The 23,749-nt window shown below is 49.0% G+C and overlaps 1 protein-coding gene across 2 annotated transcripts in view; it reads left to right on the top strand.

Moving 5' to 3' along the window:
• The window catches only part of DIP2C (disco interacting protein 2 homolog C), a 330,049-nt gene that overhangs the window by 147,337 nt on the left and 158,963 nt on the right, over window positions 1–23,749 (top strand). Inside the window, exons 2-4 of one of the 2 annotated variants that reach the window (XM_047754739.1) lie at window positions 3,683–3,754; window positions 5,259–5,426; window positions 14,695–14,805. In XM_047754739.1, the coding sequence (XP_047610695.1) occupies window positions 3,683–3,754; window positions 5,259–5,426; window positions 14,695–14,805 (351 nt within the window). The remainder of the gene's footprint in view (window positions 1–3,682; window positions 3,755–5,258; window positions 5,427–14,694; window positions 14,806–23,749) is intronic. The other variant, XM_047754740.1, reaches the window with a different exon arrangement.

Genomic DNA, 23,749 nt, shown 5'->3' on the forward strand with positions numbered 1-23,749 from the left:
ATAGGTGTAATAAAATCTTGCCCAGAAATGCGACGTGGAGCAGAGCTCCCCTCTCTCACAGCCTTTCTGCCTTGAGTTTACAAAGCCTTACCCTGAAGACTGTGTGCTCATTACAGAGTGACCTGTGGAGGAAGGGAGAGCTGACTGATCCTTTAGCCTGAACTGACTCAAGTGAAGTGAAGGAGAAGCCCTGTGTGTTTCCGTGGTGACACCACACTTTGACTGTGCATCAGCCTCGGACAGAACCGACGAGGCTCTCTGGATGGACGGGGTTGTGTGTAAAGCCGGCCAGCCTCGGTCTGTCCTAACCATCTTTCCTCCATCTTCCTTCTGTCCATCAGCCATTGGTCCTTTCAGTTTATCTAACCTTTTATTTCTAGTATTGTGTTTTCCCTGAATCCTCATTGGTTGCTTCAGAACCTAAGATCCCCCTGCTTATGTACATTTGCAGTGAGTTTGACATAGATGCTCTGTTGGATCTCTGTCTACCAGATGCTAACGTAGCGCCATAGTTTAAAATAGCTGGACTTACTGCATGGAAAAAAAAATGCAGGAGGGGCATTTTAGCCCCGCTGCTTGGAGTCCCGAGGAACCGGGCCCCTGCTGCCGACGCTGGGTCCTTTGGGTAGCACGTGAGCCAGGCTGGTGTGTCAAAATATTAATAATGGAATAATCATTGATTTCCCCTCTGCCCTTTCCTCACTTGGCCACTAAACAGTGAAATAATCCCTAGGCATATGCCCTGATTATGAATGCAGTTTCTGTCCAGTCACTTATTAGAAGTCAGTCTGTAAGTTGGTGTCTGCTGCTCGTTTGTGACTACTTCCATCAACACATAGTCCTGGCCTGTAAGACAGAGGGGTCACCCTTGGTTCTGTAGGACACTGACCCATGAGGCTGTCAGGGCCCGGCTTTGAAGAGAAGCCACCCATACCTGTTACAAAAAGAAACTGTAAGCAGCTATCTGAGACCTCGCCAGACTTGTGCAGAATTCTGTGTGGCCAGAGCCCAAGGCTGGGGTGTCAGTGAGACAGGCCAGGGTCGAGGGGGATGAGAGCAGGCAGTGGGTGTGAGGGCGTCACTGAGGAGGCCAGAGCTGGGCAGGACACGAGGGGGCGAGAGTGCTGCTCACAGAGTGGAGGCTCCAGGGGTGGCTGCCATGTGAAAAGGTTTGGACTTCGCTTGTCCAGGGATGGTTTTCCTTCTTAGACCTGGAGCCCTGGTTGAGAAACATAAATACCATCTGTGCCTCGATTTCTTACCTATAAAGTCAGTTGTTACAAGGGTTGAAATAATTTAGGACCGATAGGATTCTGGCTCTGCAGGCTGATCCTTAGGAGGGAGCGTGGCTGTGTGCCAGTAAGGCTTTATGTCCTCAGACAGCCTGCCGACTGGATTTGCAGTTTGCCAACCCGTGATTTAGGTAAAATTCATGGGGTGTGGAAGTCATTCAGTGGATAGTGTCTCCCATTCCTCATCTGGGTTTTGAGAGATGGTGGCAACGAGGGGTTTCTGAGTTGTTCGTATGCAGAGGTTCTCTGGGCTGCCTGCCCAGCGGCGTGGTCAGCAGCAGAGCTGAGCCAGAACACACCTGCGCTGCCAGGGGGACTCCTCATCCAAAAAATTATTAAAACTTGAAGTTTGTCTTTTCATCTTCTTACTAGCTTATTTAAGTGGTTGATCCTCAGCCCTTGTTAAAGGGGGGCTGAACCTTTAACATTTCTTTTCTAAAAATTAATTAATTTTTATTTTTTATTTATTTTAGGGCCGCACCCTCGGCATATGGAGGTTCCCAGGCTAGGGGTCCAGTTGGAGCTGTAGCTGCTGGCCTACACCACAGCCACAGCAACACCAGATCCTTAACCCACTGGGCAAGGCCAGGGATCGAACCTGCAACTCATGGTTCCTAGCCAGATTCATTTCTGCTGCGCCACTGCGGGAACTCTGACGTTTCTCTTAGTGTGGGTTTGGTATCGCTGAGTTCTTTTAGGTTTTGCTTGTCTGAGAAGTTCTTTCTCTCTCCTCCAGTTCTGAATGATAACGCTGCTGGGTGGGAGTCCAGGGTTGCAGGTTTCTCCCTTCCGGCACGTTGAACATATCACGTCACTGCCTTCTGGCCTGCAGGGTTTCTGCAGGAACATCAGCTCGTGACCTTGCGGGGGATCCCTTGCGTGTGACTCCTAGAATCCCCTCTTTGACTTCTCCCGTTTTACTTACGATATGTCTTGGTGGGGGTCTCTTTGGGTTCATCTTGTTTGGGACCCCTGTGCTTCCTGAGCCTGGATATCTGCTTTCTTCTTTAGGTTTAGAAAGTTTTCAGCCATAATTTCATCAGATGTATATATTTTTTTACCCCCTCCTCTCTCTCTTCTCCTTCTGGAACCACTATAATGTGAATGTTAATAAGCTTGATACTGTCCCAGAGAGCTCTAAAACTGTTCTCATTTTAAAAGATTTTTCTTTTTACTGTTCTTACTGTGTAATCTCCGTTATTCTAGCTTCCAGCTCACTCATGCATACTCGTGTATCCCCTAATCTGATTCCTTGTGTGTTTTTCATTTCACTTATTGTATTCTTCACTTCTGCCTGGTTCTTTGTTTGTTTGTTACTATTTTCCAGTCCCTTGTTAAAATTGTCACTGTGTTCATCTGTTCCTTTCTCAAGTTAGTTAGCATTCTTATTACTAATGCTTTGAATTATTTGGTAAATTTTTAATTTTCTTTTCCATTATTTTTTGTGAGCACAAGTCTTGTCTTTCTCCAGGGTGTGATGACAGCTCTCACCTTGGTAGGAGAGGGGACTGGAGATGGAGGGGCTGGGGCTGGGACCAGCTATGGGCTGGGGCTTCCTCGCTGCCCAGTGGCTGTCACCACCCTGTGGGGGGATCGGTTGGGTCCCATGTTGCTGGAGCAGAAGCCCCGAGGGTCAGATTCGAGACAACTCTGTTCCCTTTAAGTGTGTGTTGTCCACTCTCCCAGCGCTGGAACCTTCACTCCAGCAGTGCCAAAGCAAGAGGTGACTGCGTGAGGGGTGGGCTCTGGCAGTCCGGCCAGGGACAGAGGTCAGGGCTGTTTGATGTGTGAGCACCAGTAATGGTGGCTGCCGTCCCACTCCTCGGCACGGCTTGGGTCTGAGCTGCTCTGTGTCTTGCTGCAGGGCCCTTCCCCCATTGCATGGTAGGTCGCTTAGCTCAGGGTGGGATAGGTGCCAGGGTGGTTGTGGGAAACCAGCAGCCGCTGGAGCCATGCTTGCTCCACCCTGCCCTGGGAGCATGCTAGCGGGCGTGCTTCTCCCAGCAGGGTCCAGGGCCCTGCTGCCAGCCGAGGGCGCGCTAAAGGATTTTATGTAACTTAAATGAGGACAGTATAGTAACTTAAGTGTTGGGAGTTCTCTTGTGGCATAGTGGGTTAAGGATCTGGTGTTGTCATTGCAGCAGCTTGGGTCCATGCTGTGGCGTGGTTTAGATCCCTCGCCTGGGAACTACTGTATGCCGTTGGCACCACACAAAAAACATGAGTTTTTGTTTGCAGGCAGGGGAAAAGTCAAGGCGAATGATGTCCAATGCTTTCTTCTTAAATTATAAGGAAACAGAAGACACACACAGATACCACTGTGCTGTCTTAGTCGAGTGATCACCTCTGCTCTTGAAAGCGTTCTGAACTTTCCTTTCCTTCTCTTACAGGTGACATCACACAAAAAGGATATGAAAAGAAGAGATCCAAACTGATTGGCGCCTACCTGCCCCAGCCTCCGAGTACGTAAACCCTGATGAGCAGCATGAAGTGTCTGGTTTTGAGTTCAAAGCAACACATGTACGAGACAGCAGCTGAGCACAAGTCCTTCCTTAGACGCCCTCCCCCGCCTGTGCGCAGGTCACGCTGGTGAGGTGGCACGAGCCACATCCAACTCCTTTGTGTGATTGCCGGCTGCTTTGTGACTTGAGAAGACACATAGGGTTTTTCTACAAATGTGCCTAATAAATTTAGTGGGCGTTTCATCCGTAGAGGGCAGTAATATGTTTGATTACTTTAAAATGCCATCCTCATAAAAAATGCGAGAGTGTTCATGATTTAAACATGACTTTTGGGCTTAGCGAGTTAAAGTGATTGGTAATGGTTGAAATTAATCCAAGATTTTTGCTGACGTCATGATGGCGGGCATCTAGAAAAAGATGTAGCGTCTTGCCCTGGGATCATGAAACCCTAAAGGTTGATTGTCCTTTGAAATGTGATTGTCAACATTATGGATTGATTCTCGCCCGAGTGCAAATTCTGTTTAATTCCAGCGTTTTCACGTATGCAGGTTTGTAGAAGCTCTGCCCTCGAGCAGTTCTGTACGTTCCGGGGGGAAGAGGACGCTGGGCTGCTGTGTTCTGACACAAGCTCAGTCCAGTCTGCAGGCTGTCCTGCGAGTTTCTGGGTGTTGGGAAAGGCCTGAATCTAACCCACGTCCTCCAGGCAGAAGGACTCGGCAGGGTTCGCTGCTGGGACAGGTGTCCAGCCCTGCCGGTCTGCAGGTGCAGGCCCAGCGCAGGCCTGGCCTCCGCTCTCCGGGCCTTGACTCACTTCTGGTGTTGTGCAAGCACTGAGGCTCCCGTGCCAGGACCCTTAGCTTGTGTGTTGAGCCTGCTGTTTGTAGCTTTGTGTGACTTTGTGTGATTTCTTTCTTTTCTCGGCACTTAAGAAAGTGAACATAAAGATGGACCAGCTGTGCGGGCCTGCCTTAGCTGATGGCCTGGGCTTTCCTGCTGTCTGGTGTGTAAGAGGAAGCAGCTCTGCGCTGTCTGAGTGGACGGAGAATCCGTGTGCCAGCCTGCTGACACCGGGTGTGAGAGGCTTCAGAGTGCACGTGGGCCGATGACTAGACGTGGTCTCCCCGCTCTCCTTCCCTCGGCCTCTGCAGAGCCGCTGTGACGGCGCCGTCCTCACGCCACCTGCAGGGGCCCCTCCTGGTCCTGAGGAAGGAAGGCCGGTGGGGAGACTGTAGGCCCTGGCATTGCTAGATCTTAATTTCGGTGCCTTACCAACAAAGTGAACAGAAGCAGTTGTGTGCTTTCCCAGAAGCTGGCCCTGGAGCTGCAGCAGTGCCAAGGATGTGCTGACCCGCGTTGCTGGGTGCTGAGGGTGGCCGTATGTGGCGTGGTCCCTTTGGTGGTTTTTGTGCTGTTCTGCATGGGGTCGGCAGCTCTGCTCGGCGCTGTAACAAATTTTAAAAAAACTAAAGTTTGAATTAATTAGTTTTTTTCCAACTTGTTACAGCAGCGAATGGAGCTGCCGTGGTCCGGTGTAGACTGCAGCACAGTGAAGGAGCCCCGAGAAGAATGCTGCAGGCTGGCAACATCGGGGTGTGTGACATCCGAGACGCCGCGGTCAGAGGGCGGGCAGCCAGCACCGCAGGAAACCGGCCACTGTTTTACTTTCGTTTCGGTGAGCGCTCTTAACCGAGGGAGAGAGACCCCGTGGCAGGGACACATGCGGAACGGACAGTCCACCTAATGCCATCCAAAACAGGCTTGTAGGGCTTTGCCGTGGGGGAGCCTAGGCTGAGCCCCGTCCTCCGTCTGAGCTCTTTGACTGGTGGAGGCCGTGCTTCTCGGGCACAGAGCTCGTCTAGACCATGACTGCCTCATCGAGCCCGGGCCCAGTTCTGAGTGTTTGCTGTTGAAATGTAATACTCTGTTTTCACAACAGTATTTTCACAGTTGGAGCACCGCTTATACAAACTTAAGAAAGACGAATGCATGACAAATTATACAGTTCTTCTTAAAATGGTTGATCTTGCACTAACCTTTGCCTCACAACCAGACACCTAGGTGAGATCTACTTCAGGGAGTGAGAGCTGTTGCCGCATCAGACTCTTGTCTCCAATGGGCGGTTTTGGAGTTTTGAAATAGAAAAAAATCGAACCCGTTGATCATTGGGTGTATTCTTAGAGGTGATGATTCCATTCAGAGGTCAAAATTCATGAGCAGTATTTCAAATATAAGAAGCTCTGGAAATGAGTTCAGCACACCTTTTAGTGCAGTGAGACAGTAACCATCTCGAAGCTTCAGGATCTTACTTCAATGAGAGGCACTGCTTCGAATCACGTCCAGAGAATAGGTAAGCTTTCGTGTTGCAGTTGGTCCCCAGGGTCTCAGGGCCCCAGCCTGGCTGCCCGCCGCAGCTCTGCTTTCTCCTCCAGGCCAGCTTGCTGGCAGACGCGATGCATGTCCTCGTGGGGAAGAATGGAGGGCTGACGGGCGGCTGGCCGGGTTGGGCATTAGCTGTGGGGTCCCCGTCCCAGTTTCTGGACGCCTCAAACACCCGTTGGCCCTTGAGACAGGGAGCACTGCCCCGTGGCGCCCCCAGGCTGCACCATGCCCACTGGGAGCGGGAAGGCAGGGTCACCTCTGACCCCGGGGTCGGGAGGCCAGGTGCCCAGGGAGCTCTGCAGTTCTCACTGCGGATCCTTGTTTCTGAGCGCCGCCTCTGCACGAATGACCACTCAGCCTGTGAAACCGTCTCCAGGAAGCGCAGGGAGAGCCCGTGGCTCTAAATCAGATGGTTCTTTTTGACCAGCTCAGTCCTGGACGTGATTCTTGGCTGAGGCCGTTCGTGGGAACATCCCGTGTTCCTCTGCAGTCGCCCTTATCCTGCAGACCCTTTCCTAAAAGGGTTTGTGTCTTGATGAACTTGACTTCTTTTTTTTTTTTTTGCATTATTTTTATAGGAAATATCGAGACTTCTCTAGACAGTATTCTGAAAGTATTTCAGAGATCACGTTGGGCTATGTTTGGGACACACGATTATGAATTAGGGTGGCCTCACAGCGTTCAGCAGCACCTGAGCACTGAACCAGAGCTGCCGAGCGCTGGGGAAGCCGGCTCCCTCGTTTCCTTTCTTTCTGCGCAGGAGCGAGTGACTGGGGCACCTGGTCGTCAGGGAGCGCAGTGCTGAACGCTCACCTAAGTCTGAGCGAGGCGTGGTGGGCCAGAGCTGGAAAGAAAAGCCATGTGTTTCATAAAGGAAGGGGTCAGACTATGCTGACGATCATTTTCAAAGGAAAAGTGTTATTCAGGAGCGCTTCCTCGCTTGGGGCCCGTCCTCTCACAGTTGTTTAGGTTTGCTTTCACTAGTCTCCAAACCTGATGCAGTTTGTAAAAGTAGCAGATAGGGTCCACTCTCTCCCACTCTCATCAGAAATATCTTAACAACACGGTGTCAGACTCTGCGAGGGAGTCTTCAGTGCTTTTGTGACAAGGCCGTGGGGAGGTAGGGGAGTCAAACGCCCACATCACCATAAACAGTGAAGCTTTCCTTGACCAAACATAGTCCCTCTTTCTTGTGGCATATGTATCGGCTAGATGTTACTTGTCTACGTGGTTGGCATCCACAGTTTCCGAATGGTGAGTGATTCATGCACATCACCTTCTCCAAGGCCAGCTCGGCTTTCCTCCGGTGGCAGGTGGCTTGTGCTCCCTTACAAGGGCTTACTGAGACGGCATCATTGTGAAAGCCCTGGTGAATTTGGCCCTGGTGACCAGAGGGCAGGCCTGTCTGCTCCATCCTGCTCTCTGCGACTGGGTGTGGGGCCCGTCATCAGTCCCCGCCGAGAAGGAGCCCCTCTCCGTTGGGGTGAGTCTCTTGTCCACGTCTGTTGGAGACGGCGGATTCCCCTGGAAGCACAGGCTCCGAGGGCTTCACGCGGCAGCCCGGCCTCTCTTCAGCCCCTCCAGCCCTCATGAGTGTTCACACTGTGCACGTGCTTGTGCCTCTGCCTGTGCCTGCACACCTTTTAAAGCTCAGTGCAAGTGTCACTTGTACGGGGATCCCGTCCCTGACCCCTGGGGTTAGGACAGGCCCTCCTGTCCTGATCTTGCAGGGCCCTCCTTCTGAAATACTGACTCCGTTGTAGAGGCATGGTGGTTGTGGAACGTTTGAGGACTCTGCCCGCACCCTGGCCCGCAGCTGGAGCCCCGGTCTCCTTTCCACGGAGAGTGGGCCTCCCCGGCGTACCTGAAGGACGGAGCAGGGCCCAGGCCTGCCCGCCCAGCCCAGCGGCTAGAGCCCAGGCCCCGCAGACGCCATGGCGCGCACGGCCGAGCAGACCTCTGGCTGCCCTGGGCGTCTCCGCCCTGTGATCCCAGTTTTATTTTACTCCCTGATTGGGGGCGACGGCGACGGCAGCGCGTGGGTGCTGATCGGTGTTTCCGCAGCTTGAAGGCCCAAGGGTAACGTGATTTGGGCCGCAGCACATGCCAGTCGGTGGGGTTTTGGGTTATTACTAATGTTAGAGTTCAGCTGGACAATCCCAGTGTTTATTGCTGTAGGGGAAGACACACTCTTCTGATGGAGTGTTGTTCCTGGGACTGGCCTGTAGGGAGAAGCTGTACCTGAAACGCAGGGATGTGGGGAAGCTGGCAGAGGAGAGTCTGTGAATTTTGCACTTTGGTCTCATGTAGGGTGAATTTTCTTACTTCAGGACACAAACCTGAGTCACATGCCAGTGTGTTTTATTTTTTGAGAAAATGAAGCCTGCTCGCACGGCTGTGGTTGATCAGTTCTGATCCTTTGCATCAACAACTACCGTGCTTGTCTGGGGCCAGCTGCACAGATTTGCCTCTGTTTTCATCCTGCCACAGAGTTTCACTCTCCCAAAGTGCAGCCCTATGTTCCCTCGGGACAGAAATGTGTTGCCCATCCTGACCTGTGTACTTCCTCAGCTAAGGCGCCATGGCACGCCGTGCCCTCCTTTCATCGGGGGTAGCTGCAGGCTAAATAGTGCCGGAAGAGGCGTGTTTAAAGGGGCGCGGGGGCTGTGACGTAGCGTGAATTCTTTCCAGCCTGAGTTGCTGCAGGAAATGAACTTTCATCAGCTAAGGGTCACTTACCTGTATCCGGGGTGATCCCTGGGCATGCTCTTGATGCACAGTTTTCTACTCTCAGTTGTCTAAGAGGTGTTCTTATTTTATCACACAGAGCTGATTTGATTGATGGGTTTCTTGTTCCTTCTGGTGCCATTGAACCCATCAGATTTCTTCCTCCGGACCCCAGTGGTTAATGGGAACAGCTGAGCCGTTCCTGCAGAAGGCAGAGCCGGGCATGGGACCTGTGAATTGTCCACCTGGACAGTGAAAGTGGCGTCTACTTTGGACCTGGCTCATATGGGTTTTTGTGGAAAATCTATAAGGAAAATGCATCAGTGTGAGGCCCTGATCCTGACCACATACTCTCATTGTCTCTGAACCTCTCTCGCCTGCTAAACAAAGCTGGGTGTTGGGGTGTGGGAATGAGACACGAACACGTGACGGTGTGCCGGGCACTCGAGGAAGCCTGAGCCCCAAGCCATAGACCTTTCTAGACACGAGGCCCTGAGCAGACTCAGACATGAGCAGGAAAGTGGTTAGTGCATTTAGACTGATTTATGGCAAGGCTTTAGCTGCTGGAGGGTGAGGTAGAGGCAAGAGCGGGAGGAATGTGAGAGTCAGGGCAGTGGGGTCAGTAGCTGTGCCGGGGCTGCTCTGTGCTGCAGGTGTACTGTTTATTTACTGGCCAAGTCCTTGCTCACACTTATTTTAGAAAGAAGGGCTGCTGTGTGAAGGAGAGTGTAATTCGGTACTAGAAGAGAATGGGATGATTGACAAGTTTTGTACAGCCTGGAAATACGGAAAGAACCCTTGGCAGTTTTACCAACCACGTAAGCGTGTTTTTACTTATATGAGGGCCTTTGGCGCGTGGTGAGGTCTTGGACGCCGAGATCCACAGAATGCTGTGTGCAGGGGACAGGCAGAGGGGCCTGAGTCACGGTGAGGGTCCTGGGAGTCGAGGTCAGTCACGCGTTGCTGTGTCCGTGTCTGCACCCGGCGTACGTGGGGACGGAGGTCCAGAGGTTGACTGATTTGCCTCGTTCCACAATTAGAAAAAATAAGACCAGAATTTGGGCCAAGACCTTGTTTGAAATCTTAGGTACAGTTTTACTCAAGTTATCTGTTACACATCCTTCATGATTTCTTTTAAAATATGTTAAGAATGAAGGTTTTCAGTGTATTTCTCTTGCCGTCTGAATTTAGAAATACTAGCTTTTTCTAGCACGTGTGACGCTGCGCATCTCCCACGTCAGCGTCGCGGACGTCTGGGCCTGCCGTGCGCCGTGGGGTCAGAGTGATGCGCCAGCCCCCGGGGCCTCATGCTTAGGTTAATGGGAGGGGCGTTGTGATTTCTAGGGCTTCGTTTACCATGGCATTAATGAAATGACTGCCTTAATTTAATAATCTGAAGATTGATGGATTGATTAGGTGCCAGAACTGTATTGCTAGGATTTTTTGGGGGGTAGCCTTCCTCAGACATGTGTTGGAAGTAACTGAAGTTCTAATAAAAACGGCTTATTTCTTTGCTGTCTCTCCCTTGGGCTTAAACAAAGTTTTTGTATCTGGAGGGGAAAGTGTTTGGAGGAGTAAGAGCTGGTAGGACAGGGCGAACACTGGGGAAGCCTGACTGCTTCTGTCTGACGGGAACCTGGAGGCACGAGTGGGGGTGTCTGCAGAGGAAGGGGTGTGGTGGACGGCGGCTGATGCTCTCGGGCGGGGTGGTGGGGGGGCGCATTGGCAGCTGTGTTCCGTGGGCTACAGGGTGCGGAGACATGGCCAGTCAGAGACTGGAATTCGGGGGCTGTAGTGGTCCTGGTGGCAGAGAGGGCGCCCGGAGCAGCAGGTGGCATCTGATTGTGAAGGGGCCTGGGCACGGCTGAGCACGAAGCCTGGTGGCTTTTCTTAGCTTGAGGGTAAAGCGGAGGGTGAGGGCGTGGCGAGGTGCGGTGCCCCGTGCAGAAGTGTGGCATTCCGGGAAGCTATGCGCTCAGCCGCAGGGCGAGCTGTGTTTTCCTCTCTCCTTTGCTGCCCTTTTGTTTCCTCTTTCCCTCTTGTGCGTCTCTGGCCTCCTTCCTCGCAGAAGGATTTTTGCTTACAGTCCTGCTGCCTTTCCAGAGGAAGCACTGAGGCTGTCATCTGTAAACTGACCTGTGGCAGCCCTTCACACAGGCCTTGGAAGTTTCACTCGCTGCTTCAGCAGTGCTTCCTGCACCCTCCTATGAGCCCAGGGCCGCGCTCCGCGGGACGGAGACTGGCTGTCAGCCATGGCCTTATCTGGGCTCTTGCCTGTGTCACAGCTTGTGCCACATGGTCCAGCAGCTCCAGCTGCTCTGAGTCTGTTCCCGCAGCGGTCTGAGATGGTAGCCGTTTCCCTCTCTCCTTACCTGGTTGCTGTTGAAAGTAGTTTTGTGCTGGCATCACAAAAATACCCCTTCCCAGGTTCAGACCTTGGTCCATGTGACACGAAATCCTTGCACCGGGAGTGCAGCACTGAGTGGCAGGTGGCCTCGCCTCCAGGGCCTGGCCTCTGCTTGGACTCTAAGTGGCCTCCAGGAGGGGTGCCCATCACAAGTGGAGGAGCACTACCAAGTGGCTCAGATGGCCCGAGTTCAAACCCAGTTCTGGACCAGCGTTTTCTCTCAATGAAATGGCAGAAACCTGTCTCACATGGTTATGCTAATAAATGAATGAATGAAAGTGCTGGTACCAGTGTTGTAACGCGTTGGCTGTTCTTATCAGTCCTGCCTGAAGATGGGAAACTGAGGCCCAGGGTCACAGACGGCAATGGCAGCCAGTAGGGGCTCCAGCTCCAGCGCGTGGCAGTGTCCCCAGTGCATTTCTCAATCCCCGTGGGGTGTGAAGCTCGTGGTGCTTAATGGATGTTTGTGGAGAAGAGTCTGATCTTGGTCTCGGTCGCGTTTCAGCCCGAGGAGAATTCGTGCTTATCCCCCTTGCTCTTTGTGTTTCGGACAGGAACGCGCCTTTCTTGGGAGCCGCGCCTTCCCCGTGACTGCTCTTAACCCAGCCCACCCTCTCTGTCACGTGTGCTCTGGGTTTCTGGAGAGCTGCTTTTCAGTCGTGCTGCAAGGGAGGCCTCAGCTGTGCTGAGTATTGCGTGGTCGTTTTGTGTTTATGTGATGACTCGCGATGAGCCTTCCCAGGAAGGCGCCCCTTCCAGCAGCAGCAGGTGCCCAGCTCCTCTTATGATGGGTGGAGCGTGTGCAGGACCTTATTTTGGTCCCCACCCCGGGTTCTCCTGTGGTACCAGGTCATTCAAGTTTGAGGTTGCATATTTGACAGATGGCTTTTGCTTGCCAGAACATACTTTTAAGGCACCTAAAACTCCATTCACAGTGAGGTCAGATAAAAACTAGTGGTTGAAATATGCACGCTTGTATTTTAGTCTCTTCTAATGTCCTGTTGCTATAACCTGTTTCTCCTTTTGCTAAATTTACTCATTTCTTTTTAAGACTTTTTAAAACTTGGGTTGTATATTCTATTTTTCAGTCCGTGAGAGTAAATGTTCGTGATGTTTGAATGCAAACGCTTTCTGAAGGCCGATGTGTAGGGTCTGTAACAAGTGAGCGTGAGCCTGCGCCTCCACAGAGCTGCCTGTGTGTGCATATGCCGTATGCCAGTACTTCCAGAGGAAGTAGGTGGCCACCTGGGGACCTGGAAGGGGGTTAAGTCGACCTCAACTCCAGGTAGCACATTTGAAAGCTGGGTAACAGAACTGAGACTGAAAGCTAAACGTGCGGGTGTGTATCGTGCATTCTCCACGCTTGGCAGCTCGAAGGTGTGCATTCACCTCACTAATAAAAGGTGTAAGTCCCCAGGGCAGGAAAGCGGGACGAAGGGCGGTGTGTGTTTACACTGTGTCAGGTAGGTGGCTGGAGGCACCTCATTAACCAAGGGGAGGAAGACAGCAGATGAAGGTGCTGACGAAACCACAAGGGAGCGGGGTGGGCCTGGCATCTAGGAAATAGGTGCGTCACATCCTCTTCCCTCCCCAGGAGGTTTGCTCCCTGGAGAAATGGGACAAAGAGCCTCCAGAGTCAGGGACACCAGGCAGTGCTGCACCCCGAGGCACTAAGTCAGAGCAGAGCTGCTGGAGAGTGAGAGCAGCTCCAGTGACCAACAGAAGACCAGAGGTCTCTTATCTGGGCAGATGGAAGAGCTCAGATAAAAGACCTACTGGCAATATATCTGGTGATGCCCCAACCACAGGAAGAAGCGCTTGCTTGCGGCTTCTTCAGTCGGAATAGAGAAAAAGTTCTCAAAGTCGACAGAAAAAAAAGATTTGATGTTAAGTTTATAGCATCGGAATAAAATTTAATAATGTAACTTCTCATCAATAATTGACATGAAAGGCAATGAATAAAAATAACTCTTAAATGTATTTATACAGATAAACTTTTAAAATGTTTGATTTACAAATAATTTTACTTAAAATTCTAAGGTCCAGTTTATAAACATGAATGTAAATACCAAGTAACTACTGTTTTCATTGCAAGGCTTAAAAGTCCTCTTTGATTTCATAAACTCTGTCATCTGTTTGATAAAAATACAAAGTCATTTTTTCAAAGATCATTTGTAAGCAGTACTGGAAGAGCCTTGGAGCTGGGAGGAGTTCATGATAAGAACCATTAGCTAACAGGGTAAACACGCCTGCCGGGTGAAGGACTCCTGGAACCTCACGCAGGGCAGCTGTAGGTGTCTCCTGCCAGTTCCAGCATCGAGCCCCTGGTGTGTGGAGCCCACAAGCCTTCCACTGAAGAGGGAGGGCAGGGTGGCCAGCATAAGAGGCTGCAAAGCCTCAGGGATGAAAAGCTGGCTCTTGTGGAGTCACCATGGGAAACCCATGGGCTAGACTGTTTGGTTGAAATTGCTACCTCTGGTTTGCTTTCTGTCAAGCATTACTGCCCCCCCCTTTTTTTTGTCCTTTTTTTTTTTTTTTTGTCTTTTTGCCATTTCTTGGGCCACTCCCACAGCATATGGAGGTTCCCAGGCTAGGGGTTGAATCGGAGCTGTAGCCACCGGCCTGCGCCAGAGCCCCAGCAGCACAGAATCCGAGCCACGTCTGCAACCTACACCACAGCTCATGGCAACGCTGGATCCTTAACCCACTGAGCAAGGCCAGGGATCAAACCCGCAACCTCATGGTTCCTAGTTGTATTCATTAACCACTGAGCCATGACGGGAACTCCTGTCCCTTTTCTGAATATGCAACAATTAATGTGTAATGTTCAGTCCTCAGAATAACTTTATTTCTCAGCTGTCATTATGAAGTTTTTCCTGCACTACTGTCTAGTTCTACCTAGTTTTCTCTGGCTGCTCCAGTTCTGGGTAGGTACCGTGATTGCCAGAGTTTGGTCACCTTTTGGCAGTGTTATGGAGTCCTTTTATTTGATCATGTTAACAGTTTTGGAAATTCTTCAAAGCCATATTGAAATACAGTTTGTTCAATTATTTAGCATCGTATAGAGTAAGATCCCAGAGAGTTTGAAGTTTTGAATGAACAAAGGGGAAAGTTTATGCTCAATCCTGGTTGCCTGTATTAGGTTGTGAAACTATCCTGAAAGACTTATTTTACAGTTACTGTGAATTTCATGGTGAATGTAATCTTAAAAATTGTCGCCTGTGGCTTACTCTGCCTCCCTTCACGTGACGTAACACAATCTGTGACGTGCAGGAGCTCGGGCGGGTGTTCGTAAGGGCAGTGGTGGCCACTCGGGGGCTCCAGCTTGGCTGTGGGGAAGCAGAACGTCAGGGCTGATTCTTCACACAGGAGAATAACTGCAGGTGCCTGTAAACCTCACCTCGCTTTGCTCTTTCCCTTAACCCAGGGGTGGATCAAGCTTTGCCTCCAGAGCGCCGGGCTCCCGTTACTCCCTCCTCTTCCTCTCGCTATCACCGTCGGAGGTCCTCAGGGTCACGAGATGAGCGCTATCGGTCAGGTAAGGCTCCGGGTGGGGGAGCGGGTCACGGTCCTCTGGTCTGTGATGCGGGTGACGGTGGGCGTCTGTCTGCAGATGCCGTGCGGGTACAGGGCCGTGGGTTTGGAAGGCCTTGGTTGGTCACGTGATCCACAGATGCCATTTAACTCAGACACAATAAATAGTAATGCTTTTTGTGTTGTTTAAGATAGAATTGTCCATTATTGGAATTTCACAATAATTTTCAAAATAGTCTCTTATAAGCCAAATTTTGTTCTTTTTTTTTTTTTAAGGTGTCATTGTTTAAAAGTTTGGTTTTACTTTTCATAATCTTGGTGGCTGGTATTTTTTTCTTCCTCTTTTAACGTCAGTCTGTTTGTCAAATACAGTTTTCCAAGAAGAAGTAACAATGTGTATGTTCTCTGTTATTCCCTTTGTGTTTCATGCTGTCTTGGTAATTCTGCTTTATTGTAGTCATCACCTGGGCTTGGCCGGCTTAAATTTCTTTCATTAATTTAGCATCAGAAAACTTGTATTGTGATTAATATTTTACTTCTTGAGAGATTTTTTTGGTCCAACATCTAGGTTAAAGTTGCTTTAATCTATTATGTAGCTGCTATTTCCCTAACTATAATTTTTTTAAAGAAAATCATCAGTTAGTGTTGCTGATGGGACACCAGTTCAGGACATGTGTGGATGGGGACAGTCCAAATTAAAACATTTATGTATCACTTTATACTTTGCAAAGCGCTCACAAAGACATCACCTTAGTTTTTATAACAGAAAGGTGAAGTGTTTCTGACTTTGGTGCTGCAGAAGGGGAAGCTGAGGCAACAAGAGGTTAAAAAAAAAGCTCCGCCAGTTCACGCCAGGGTTGGGTCGTCAACCCTGTGAGCCTCTGAGCACCGTGTCCCGTGCGTCTTTCCATTAGTGGGGCTTACAGGAGAAATCATCACTGTTTCTGCTAAGGAGCTATGTGCCTGACTTCCTGGCCCTGCTCTCCTTTCCAGAAGACAAGAAGGGGTATGACAGATTTTATGGCATTGGGAACCTTTATCGGTAGAAGCAAGAAGAATGGACTTGAGGAACTGGGAAGAAGCCCGGTGCAGCCTCGCTGCTGCTCCTTCTGCCTTCTTGGGCCTCTCAGGAGGCCTGCTGCCTGGGACACTCTGTGGGGCTAGAAAGAAGGCAGGAGGGAGTTTGTTCTCCAGTCCACCCTCTGTTTTTTTCACAGGTATTTAACTCCTAGCTCATACCAGAGCCCATCTTACTCATTCAGGTGTCTCAAAGGCCCTTTCAGACAGTTAGGAGGGTCACACACACACACACGTGTGCCAGCAACTTGCTCTGGAATGCTCGCACTTGCTGCCTCGTCTTGATTGTGTTGTGCTGGTATTTTATGTATCACACACATGTAGTTACTCAGACAGGAGACATCAGACAGGTGGACATGCACAGTCACACCTTGGAGACATGCGTGTGGACACTCAGCGAGACCCCTGTTTACTGTCATCTGCATCTTCAGTTCTCAGAGAAGCCGGTCAAGTTCTTTCTGCTTTGTAAATGACAAGATTGGCGTTCAGAGAGGTACGTGATTGTTAATGCTGTTTAACACTTCAAGACAAGGGGCAAATCTGGCTTCGGCCCCGTGATGTGACGTCTTACCACAGAGGCTCTCTCGTGTCCATTTTAACCTCTGACTTGCCGTGTTAGTTTTTTAATCTAGATGGGGTTAAATCGTGGGGGAGTGTATTTCCTTCATTATTTGTCCTCCTGCTGATGGGAGTGGGGGATAATGTCTGCTCTGTTTACAAGGCCTCCAGGCGGGCGTACTGTCCTAGCCAGACCCTCCTAGTTCAGCAAACCTAGGGCAGGTGGTGGGGGTGTCCCTGCTTTCATTTTCAAGTGGAAGTCTGGAGCGGATAGCCCAGGACAGCAGAGGCGGTGACTCTGGGCCGCAGGTGCCTCTCCGCTTACCCATGCACGCAACCTCGCCTCTTCGCGGGCGCAGGAGACGTGGAGGGGGTGGCGGCTGAAGAGGAGAGTGGCGGGTGGCTTCAGGGGTTGACTGTCCCTAGTCGTGGGAACAGGGCCAGCACCGCCCTCTGAAAAGGCACCTAGACCTGCCGTGTCTAGCCCGCCGCAGGCCCTGCTTGAGGATCTGCTCGTCTCTCGGGGGCGCCGTCACAAGGAAGCTGTGAGCAGACACTGAGGCTGATGCTAGTGCTTCCCAGTGAGAACTGCAGTCTCGGAGACTTTGAGCGCGCCCGGCCGTCCTCCCCAGGCCCGGGCAGGCTGCAGAGAACTCTCCAGGCAGCCTCGTCCTGCTTCCGCCACTTCTTTCCGGTTGCCTTTCACCCGGCTGCCCTCAGCACAGCAGCGCACTGAGGTCTGAACGCCTTCTGCTCACGGGTTCCAGCCGCCGCCCTGCTCTCAGAGGAAGAGTCGCGTCTCCATGGCGACCCCCGCATGGCGGCCTGGCCGCCTGTTCCTGCACAGGCTCGTCTTTAACGCCATGGCTCCTCTGCAAGCACACCGGCTTCCTGTGCCTGTGCGCAGAAGGCCCCAGACCTCGGCAGGGCCTTTACTCTGACTGTTCCTCCCGTCCAGAATGTTCTTCCCTCCAATATATACTGTGCTTGTTTCCTCACCTTCACTAGGTCTTTGCTCAAGTTGCTGTTTCTGCCAGGCGTTCTTTGACCCCCCCACCCCCGCCCCGGTTAAAAATGGTAAAACACCCTGTCATCTCATACACAGTCCCACTCTTCCCATCCCAGTTCATTTGTCTCCGTTGCCGCTTTACCTTGGCACGCTGCCGGTCTCTCTAGCCTTCATCTGTCCATCTGCCTGTCTATGAGTCAGCTTTCTACCGCATCTGTCAGTAATTGGTCACCTGCCTACCTATACCCATCATCCGTCTATTTAGTTAGCTAGGTATTTATCATCTGTCTACCAACTAGTCTACCAGTCATCTGTTAGCTGTCTGTCATCTACCAGTTGTCTGTGTACACCACCTGCGTACCCACCCCGTGCACATCCATCTGTCAGTCACCTGTCTGTGTACACCACCGACCTAGGTGCAGATCTGTCTTCCAGTCACCTACCTGTCTGTGTACACCACCTGCCTACCCACCCCGTGCACATCCATCTACTAGTCATCTCTACCTACCCCGAGAACGTGAGGTCCACGAGAACAGAGGTCTTTGTTTTGTTCATCCGTATGCCAAGCACCTAAAATATTGCCTAGTTAATGGTTTTTGAAGGAAAAAAGGAGAAGGAGGGAACAGAGCCTGTTTGGGGAAGAGCATGAAATTGGGTAGGCGGGGCCAGACTTGAAGGGCTTTGAATACTGTGCTCAGGTATTTGGGCTTTCTCCTGAAGAGGGTAGGGCACCCCCTGAAGACTGTAGGCAAGGTCATGGTTGGAGCAGGTTTGGGGTTTGAGGATGGCTGGTAGCGTTGTTGGGTGTGGGTTAGAAGTGGAGGATTTGAAGAGACCCTCGGTGCCTGAGATACATGTTGAGGAGATGAGTCAGTGCCCGTGAGAATTGAGGTGTGTTGAGAAGATCACAGCCTGAGGGTGTGAAGGGTGAGTTAAGGCAGAGAGGGTGAGGGGGTTGGGGTGACTCCTGCCGTCTAGGTTTACAGCCGTCGACACGGCCTCTGGGTCTGCCTGTCCAGAGTTAAGGTTTGCGTTCATAAGTTAATGCTGACGGAATTTGCCTTCACCGTTCACTTCCTGTGTATAGAATACAGGAAAAATTGTGTAGCTGTTCCTCAAAGGTGTCATGTAAGTTGGGAGAAATATTATTCCATATATACTGTTTTAATTTTTAAAAATTTACACCCCTCTCAATTTTGAGTAAGTAATGATGACTTAATCTGCATGAGGCGCAAACATTTCCCGAGGCTCTCTTTCCACATGCGTGTGACCGTTCAGCCGGGTTCTCCAGGGACCCCTGCCCTCCTCCAGCTCGGCGTCCTCCCTGAAGGCAAGCAGAGGAGGCCTTTGCCTCCTTCTGGGCTCATGTGTCGTCTCGCTCCCCACTCTTCTGTCTGCCATTTCCTGCTTCTAAAGTCATCTAGTGGCTTCAGTTTGGACTGCCATACCGCACGTTACTTTCTCTTAGAGTTTATGCCCAAATGTCTTTCTTCAAAAGCTTATTTTGGCCTATTGCCATTGTACATGTTTCAGAATTTTCTGGTTTATTTTCCCTTGAACCAACATGGAAGATTTAAGATATTGAAGAGAAAAGGTTCTGTGGCTCTCAGGAGAGTCTGCTTTTTGACTTTCTTTGACCACTTAACTTGCAGTAGAGTTACTTTGGTTGCTTCAGTGACAGAATTTTATCAGCCAAGATAGTAGTTCCATTATCTTTTAAATCATTTGCCTAATTAACAGTCAATCTAATCAACCATACAGCCTCAATTTTAATCTGTCCTGGCTGTGTGTGTTCGTTCATTTCCAAACCCATGGCCTTACATCGTAATCAACTCCTACTAGAATTCTCTAGGATGGTATGCACCTCTCTTCTTTTTAAATAATTTTCTCTGGAAACTTAAATTTGATTTGCAAAGTGAATGAATGAATGGATAGGCATTTACTGGGTACCTGGAAAATGTCAAACTCTGTGTTAGGTGCTTCATTGTTACTTTTACTTGGTAAAGTCTCATTTGAGCATTAAAAGGTTCTAGCTGTTTTTAACATCTTTTTCTGTCAGCCATACAGACCTCAGGAAAAAAACCTTGAGACCCGTTTCTGTTTCAACCAAGACTGACTATGACAAGGAAGACTATTAAAACTAAAATGCAACATATGATTTTCTAATATGTCTTAAATGATCGTTTTGTCTATTTTTGAGCTTAGTTACCGTTTGAAAAAGTCATGTCTCATAGTCTGTATGCACTCAGGGACGGGAGCAGCCGCTCCTCAGTGCTCAGGGGGCCTGGCCTGCCTTGTGCTCGTCTCAGGCGGAACGGTGTGGACCTGTCTTCCTCTACGATGACAAGCTCAGGGTCCAGGGACCTGTGGGGGTTCAGGACCCTTTCAGGAATGGCACTCTCAGAAAGACACGAAGACCTCACTGGCCTTTTTCATTCTTTTATGAACATACAGTGGATTTTTCCAGAGTCTGCATGACCCGTGCTGATGTTATTCTGACAGCCAGTAGAATCGGTGGATTGTGAAGTCTTGTGTTTTAAAACATTTTTCAGTTTTCCTTATAATGCAGTGAATATCAAAGTATTGGACCCATAAGAAAACTTTTAAAGGCTTTCAGAAGTTTTTGAGTTTAAATTGTTCCTTGGGTCAAAGAGTTTGAGAACCATTGCTATGAGACTTGTAAAAATGTAATTTTTTAAGTAAAAAAATTGAGAGAGAGTGTGTACTAGAAACGTCTAAACCCATCTCCGAGGCTCATTTTATGCTGATGACAGTTTGAAGTCTGACTCATAACCACCATCAGTTTCTTTTTTTCTTTTCTTTTCTTTTTTTTTTTATTTTCCCACTGTACAGCAAGGGGGTCAGGTTATCCTTACATGTATACATTACAATTACATTTTTTCCCCCAGCCTTTCTTCTGTTGCAACATGAGTATCTAGACAAAGTTCTCAATGCTACTCAGCAGGATCTCCTTGTAAATCTATTCTGAGTTGTGTCTGATAAGCCCAAGCGCCCGCTCCCTCCCCCTCCCTCCCCCTCCCGTCAGGCAGCCCCAAGTCTCTTCTCCACGTCCATGATTGCCACCATCAGTTTCTGAGAATAAGGACTTGTGTGCTGATAGTCACTCATTCAACACATATGCAAATGGTTTTGGGTAGTGAGCACTCTGCTGTGGACCACAGGTGAGGCAAAAATACAGAAAACATGTTCACTTCCAGGGTTTACTTATGCTTTGGTAAGTTCTTCCTTGATGCTAAAATTTAATTTTCTAGATTGAAAATTTTTTATCTAGTCAACTCGACAGGATTTACTGATTTTAATGTAGTTCCTGGTTCTGTGATGACCTGTGTTCTCTCTGAAAAACTCAGGATTTCATTAGTTAATTTATTCTAGTATAACTCAAAAAACAACCTTTTCTTACATTAGAGTAAGAAAGCAGACTTAATTTAAATCAGACTGCCTACTCAACTATTCCCGTGAAGGTTGGGCCCTGCCTGTGCAGCCCTGGACTGTCCAGCATGCTGGGGCCTTTTAAATTTGATAAAGTTAAATAAAATTTAAAATTCTGTTTTTCTGCTTCACTAGCCACATTTGAAGATAAGTGGCGACAGTACTGGGCAGTGAAGATGTGGAAAATCACCACAGCAGAGCAGTGATTTATGCTGTCAGTGCCATACCAGGGCCAGAGCTGTGTAACAGTGGAGAATGCAGAAGATGCGGCTGAAGACACGACATAAAGGCCTGCTTGTCCAGAACTAATCGAGCTTGGTATCTGTGCCTAGTCATTTAAACAGAAAATGACCCGATCAGATTTGCATTTTAGAAATATTAGAGTAGCAGGAATATGTAGGTAGTTAGGTTGGGGTGGGTTCCTGGTTAAATCAGGGACATGTTAAGAGGCTGCTAGTATCTCAGGTAAAAAAAAGGGATTAATCAAACTTTGTGGGATGTACCAAAATAGTACTTAGAAAGGAATTATAGAATATTTATAAAATTAAATATATTAGGTAAGAGATCCTGGAAATTGAACACGTAAGGATTTAACTTAAGAAGTCAGAAAAGGAGAACTGAGTAAGTTTGCATAAAGGGGAAGTGAGAAGATAATGAAGAGAATAAAGTGGAATAGAGGGTATAGACTTGGTTTCCACTCCCACAGGCAGTGTGAGCACAAGGGGTCACACCTGTCCTCACAGCAAGAAAAAAGCTTTAGCAGACGGAAAACCAGCTCCTCCTCCTTTAACTATCAAAGAATTGAGGTTGTTGGGTAAACCACTGCCCCCAAACTGGCGATGGATAATATAAGTAGGGAGATGGGAACTCGGAGGAAAAATCTAAAGACGATGCTAGAAGCCAGAATGCTGCGGCAGAGACGTCGAATGGACTCACTGGTAGAGTGAAGGTGGCTGGAAAGTCAGATCTATGCACAGGAAGGAAGGATGTTGGAGAAGGAACAGATGAAGATAAAATCTTTGATGTTTCTTATTCTCAGTTGACCACACAGATACGCCTCTGTTCAAAGTGGTAACGGGAACAGTGTACTGGGTGGTCATACCATATGGATTAGTGAAGTGAATGACAGCAATGTTGCAGGAGGGAGGAATTGAGAACGCTCTGGTAAAAGGAACCCATGCTCTCCTTGGGGTGGTTTGATGTTATTTGAATTAATTATGAATATGTATTGTGAACCTAAGGGTGGCCACTAAAAATGGTTTAAAATGAGGTAGAATTGATGTGCCAAGAGAGAAGCACAAAATGGGATTCAGTAAAACGCTCAAAACTAGAAAAGGCGGAAAAATGCCGGAAGACAGAGAACCTACGTGCAAACAAATAGAAAAGAGTAACAAGCGTGGTCAGTCGTCGTCCACATGTATCAGTGATCACTTTGAATGTCAGTGGCCTAATGGTAACAATTAAAAGCTGGCCTCTGTGGGAGTGGGTAAAAAGCAAGACCCACTGTATACTGTGTACCAGCAACTCACCGTAAACATCAAGACATGGATGCAGAAAGATACACTGTACTGACACTCATCCAAAGACACACGAGTAGCTATGTTAATGTCATGTGGAGCAGACTTCAGAGCAAGGGACGTTATCAGAGTTAAAGAGGAGCACTGGGTAACGATAAAGGGTCAGTTCTCAAAGAAGACTAGCAGTCCTTAACGTGTACATGCCTAACAGCAACGCTTGGAAACAGGTGAGACAAGAGCCACTAAAACAGCAAGAATGAGCCGATCCTCCTCAGAGTGGGAGACCTGACTGTCTCTGTGTCGGTTCTCGGCAGGCCCAGCAGGCAGGAAGTCAGCAAGGAAGAGCACCGTCAGTCAGCTGGGCTTAATGGACATTTATAGATGACTCCGTCCAGCAACAGCATACATACACATTCCAGAGCTAGATACACCAGCACAGACCAGTTCTGGGCCATCAAACACCCTGTAACAAATTGTAAACGGTAGGAATCAAAGTGTGTTCTCAGACCACAACAGAATTAAACTCGAAATCAATAGCAGAAATATAGCTGGCAACCCCCCCAAATAATTAGAGCTTAAACAGCACACTTCTAAATAACTCACGGGTCAAAGAAGACATAGAAGCAAAATTTTAAAAATATTTTGAGCTGAAAAGAAAATGAAAATACAAGGGATCAGAATTTGTGACATGCAGCAAGAGAAGTGCTTAGAGGCAAATGTACAGCCTTGAATGCGTTTCGTAGAAGAGAAGGAAGATCTAAAATAGTAAGCTTCAACCTGAGGAAACTAGGAAAAGAGGAATAAAGTAAATCCAAAAACAAGGGGAAAAGAGGTAAAAGAAGAGATATAATGAAATTGGAGACAGGAAATCAATAGAGAAAGTCAAGCCAAAATCTGATTCTTCGAAAAGATCCATAAAATTAATAATCCTCTAGCGAGGTTAACTAAGAAAAAATTAGACAATGCACAGATTACTAATATCAGAAATGAAAAAGTGAACATCACCACTGATCCCATAGACAATAAAAGGATCATAGGGAATATCATGAACAAATCTCTGCCTACAGATGTGAAAACTTGGATGAAAATGACCCATTCCTTTGAAGACACAGTCAGCCAAAACTTACCCGAGAAGAAACAGACAATCTGAATAAGCCTGTGTCTGTTGAAAACATTGAAGTAATAATAAACTTACAAAACAGAACACAAAGCAAGGATGGATTCACTGGTGAATCCGCCAGACATTAATGTGAGAGATTATACGGAGTCTCTATATCCTCTTCCTGCAGATACAAGCAGAGGGGTACTTCCACCTTCATTCTGTGGGGTCAGCGTTA

This window comes from Phacochoerus africanus, chromosome 12, assembly GCF_016906955.1.
Source record: "Phacochoerus africanus isolate WHEZ1 chromosome 12, ROS_Pafr_v1, whole genome shotgun sequence".
Lineage (NCBI taxonomy): Eukaryota > Metazoa > Chordata > Mammalia > Artiodactyla > Suidae > Phacochoerus > Phacochoerus africanus.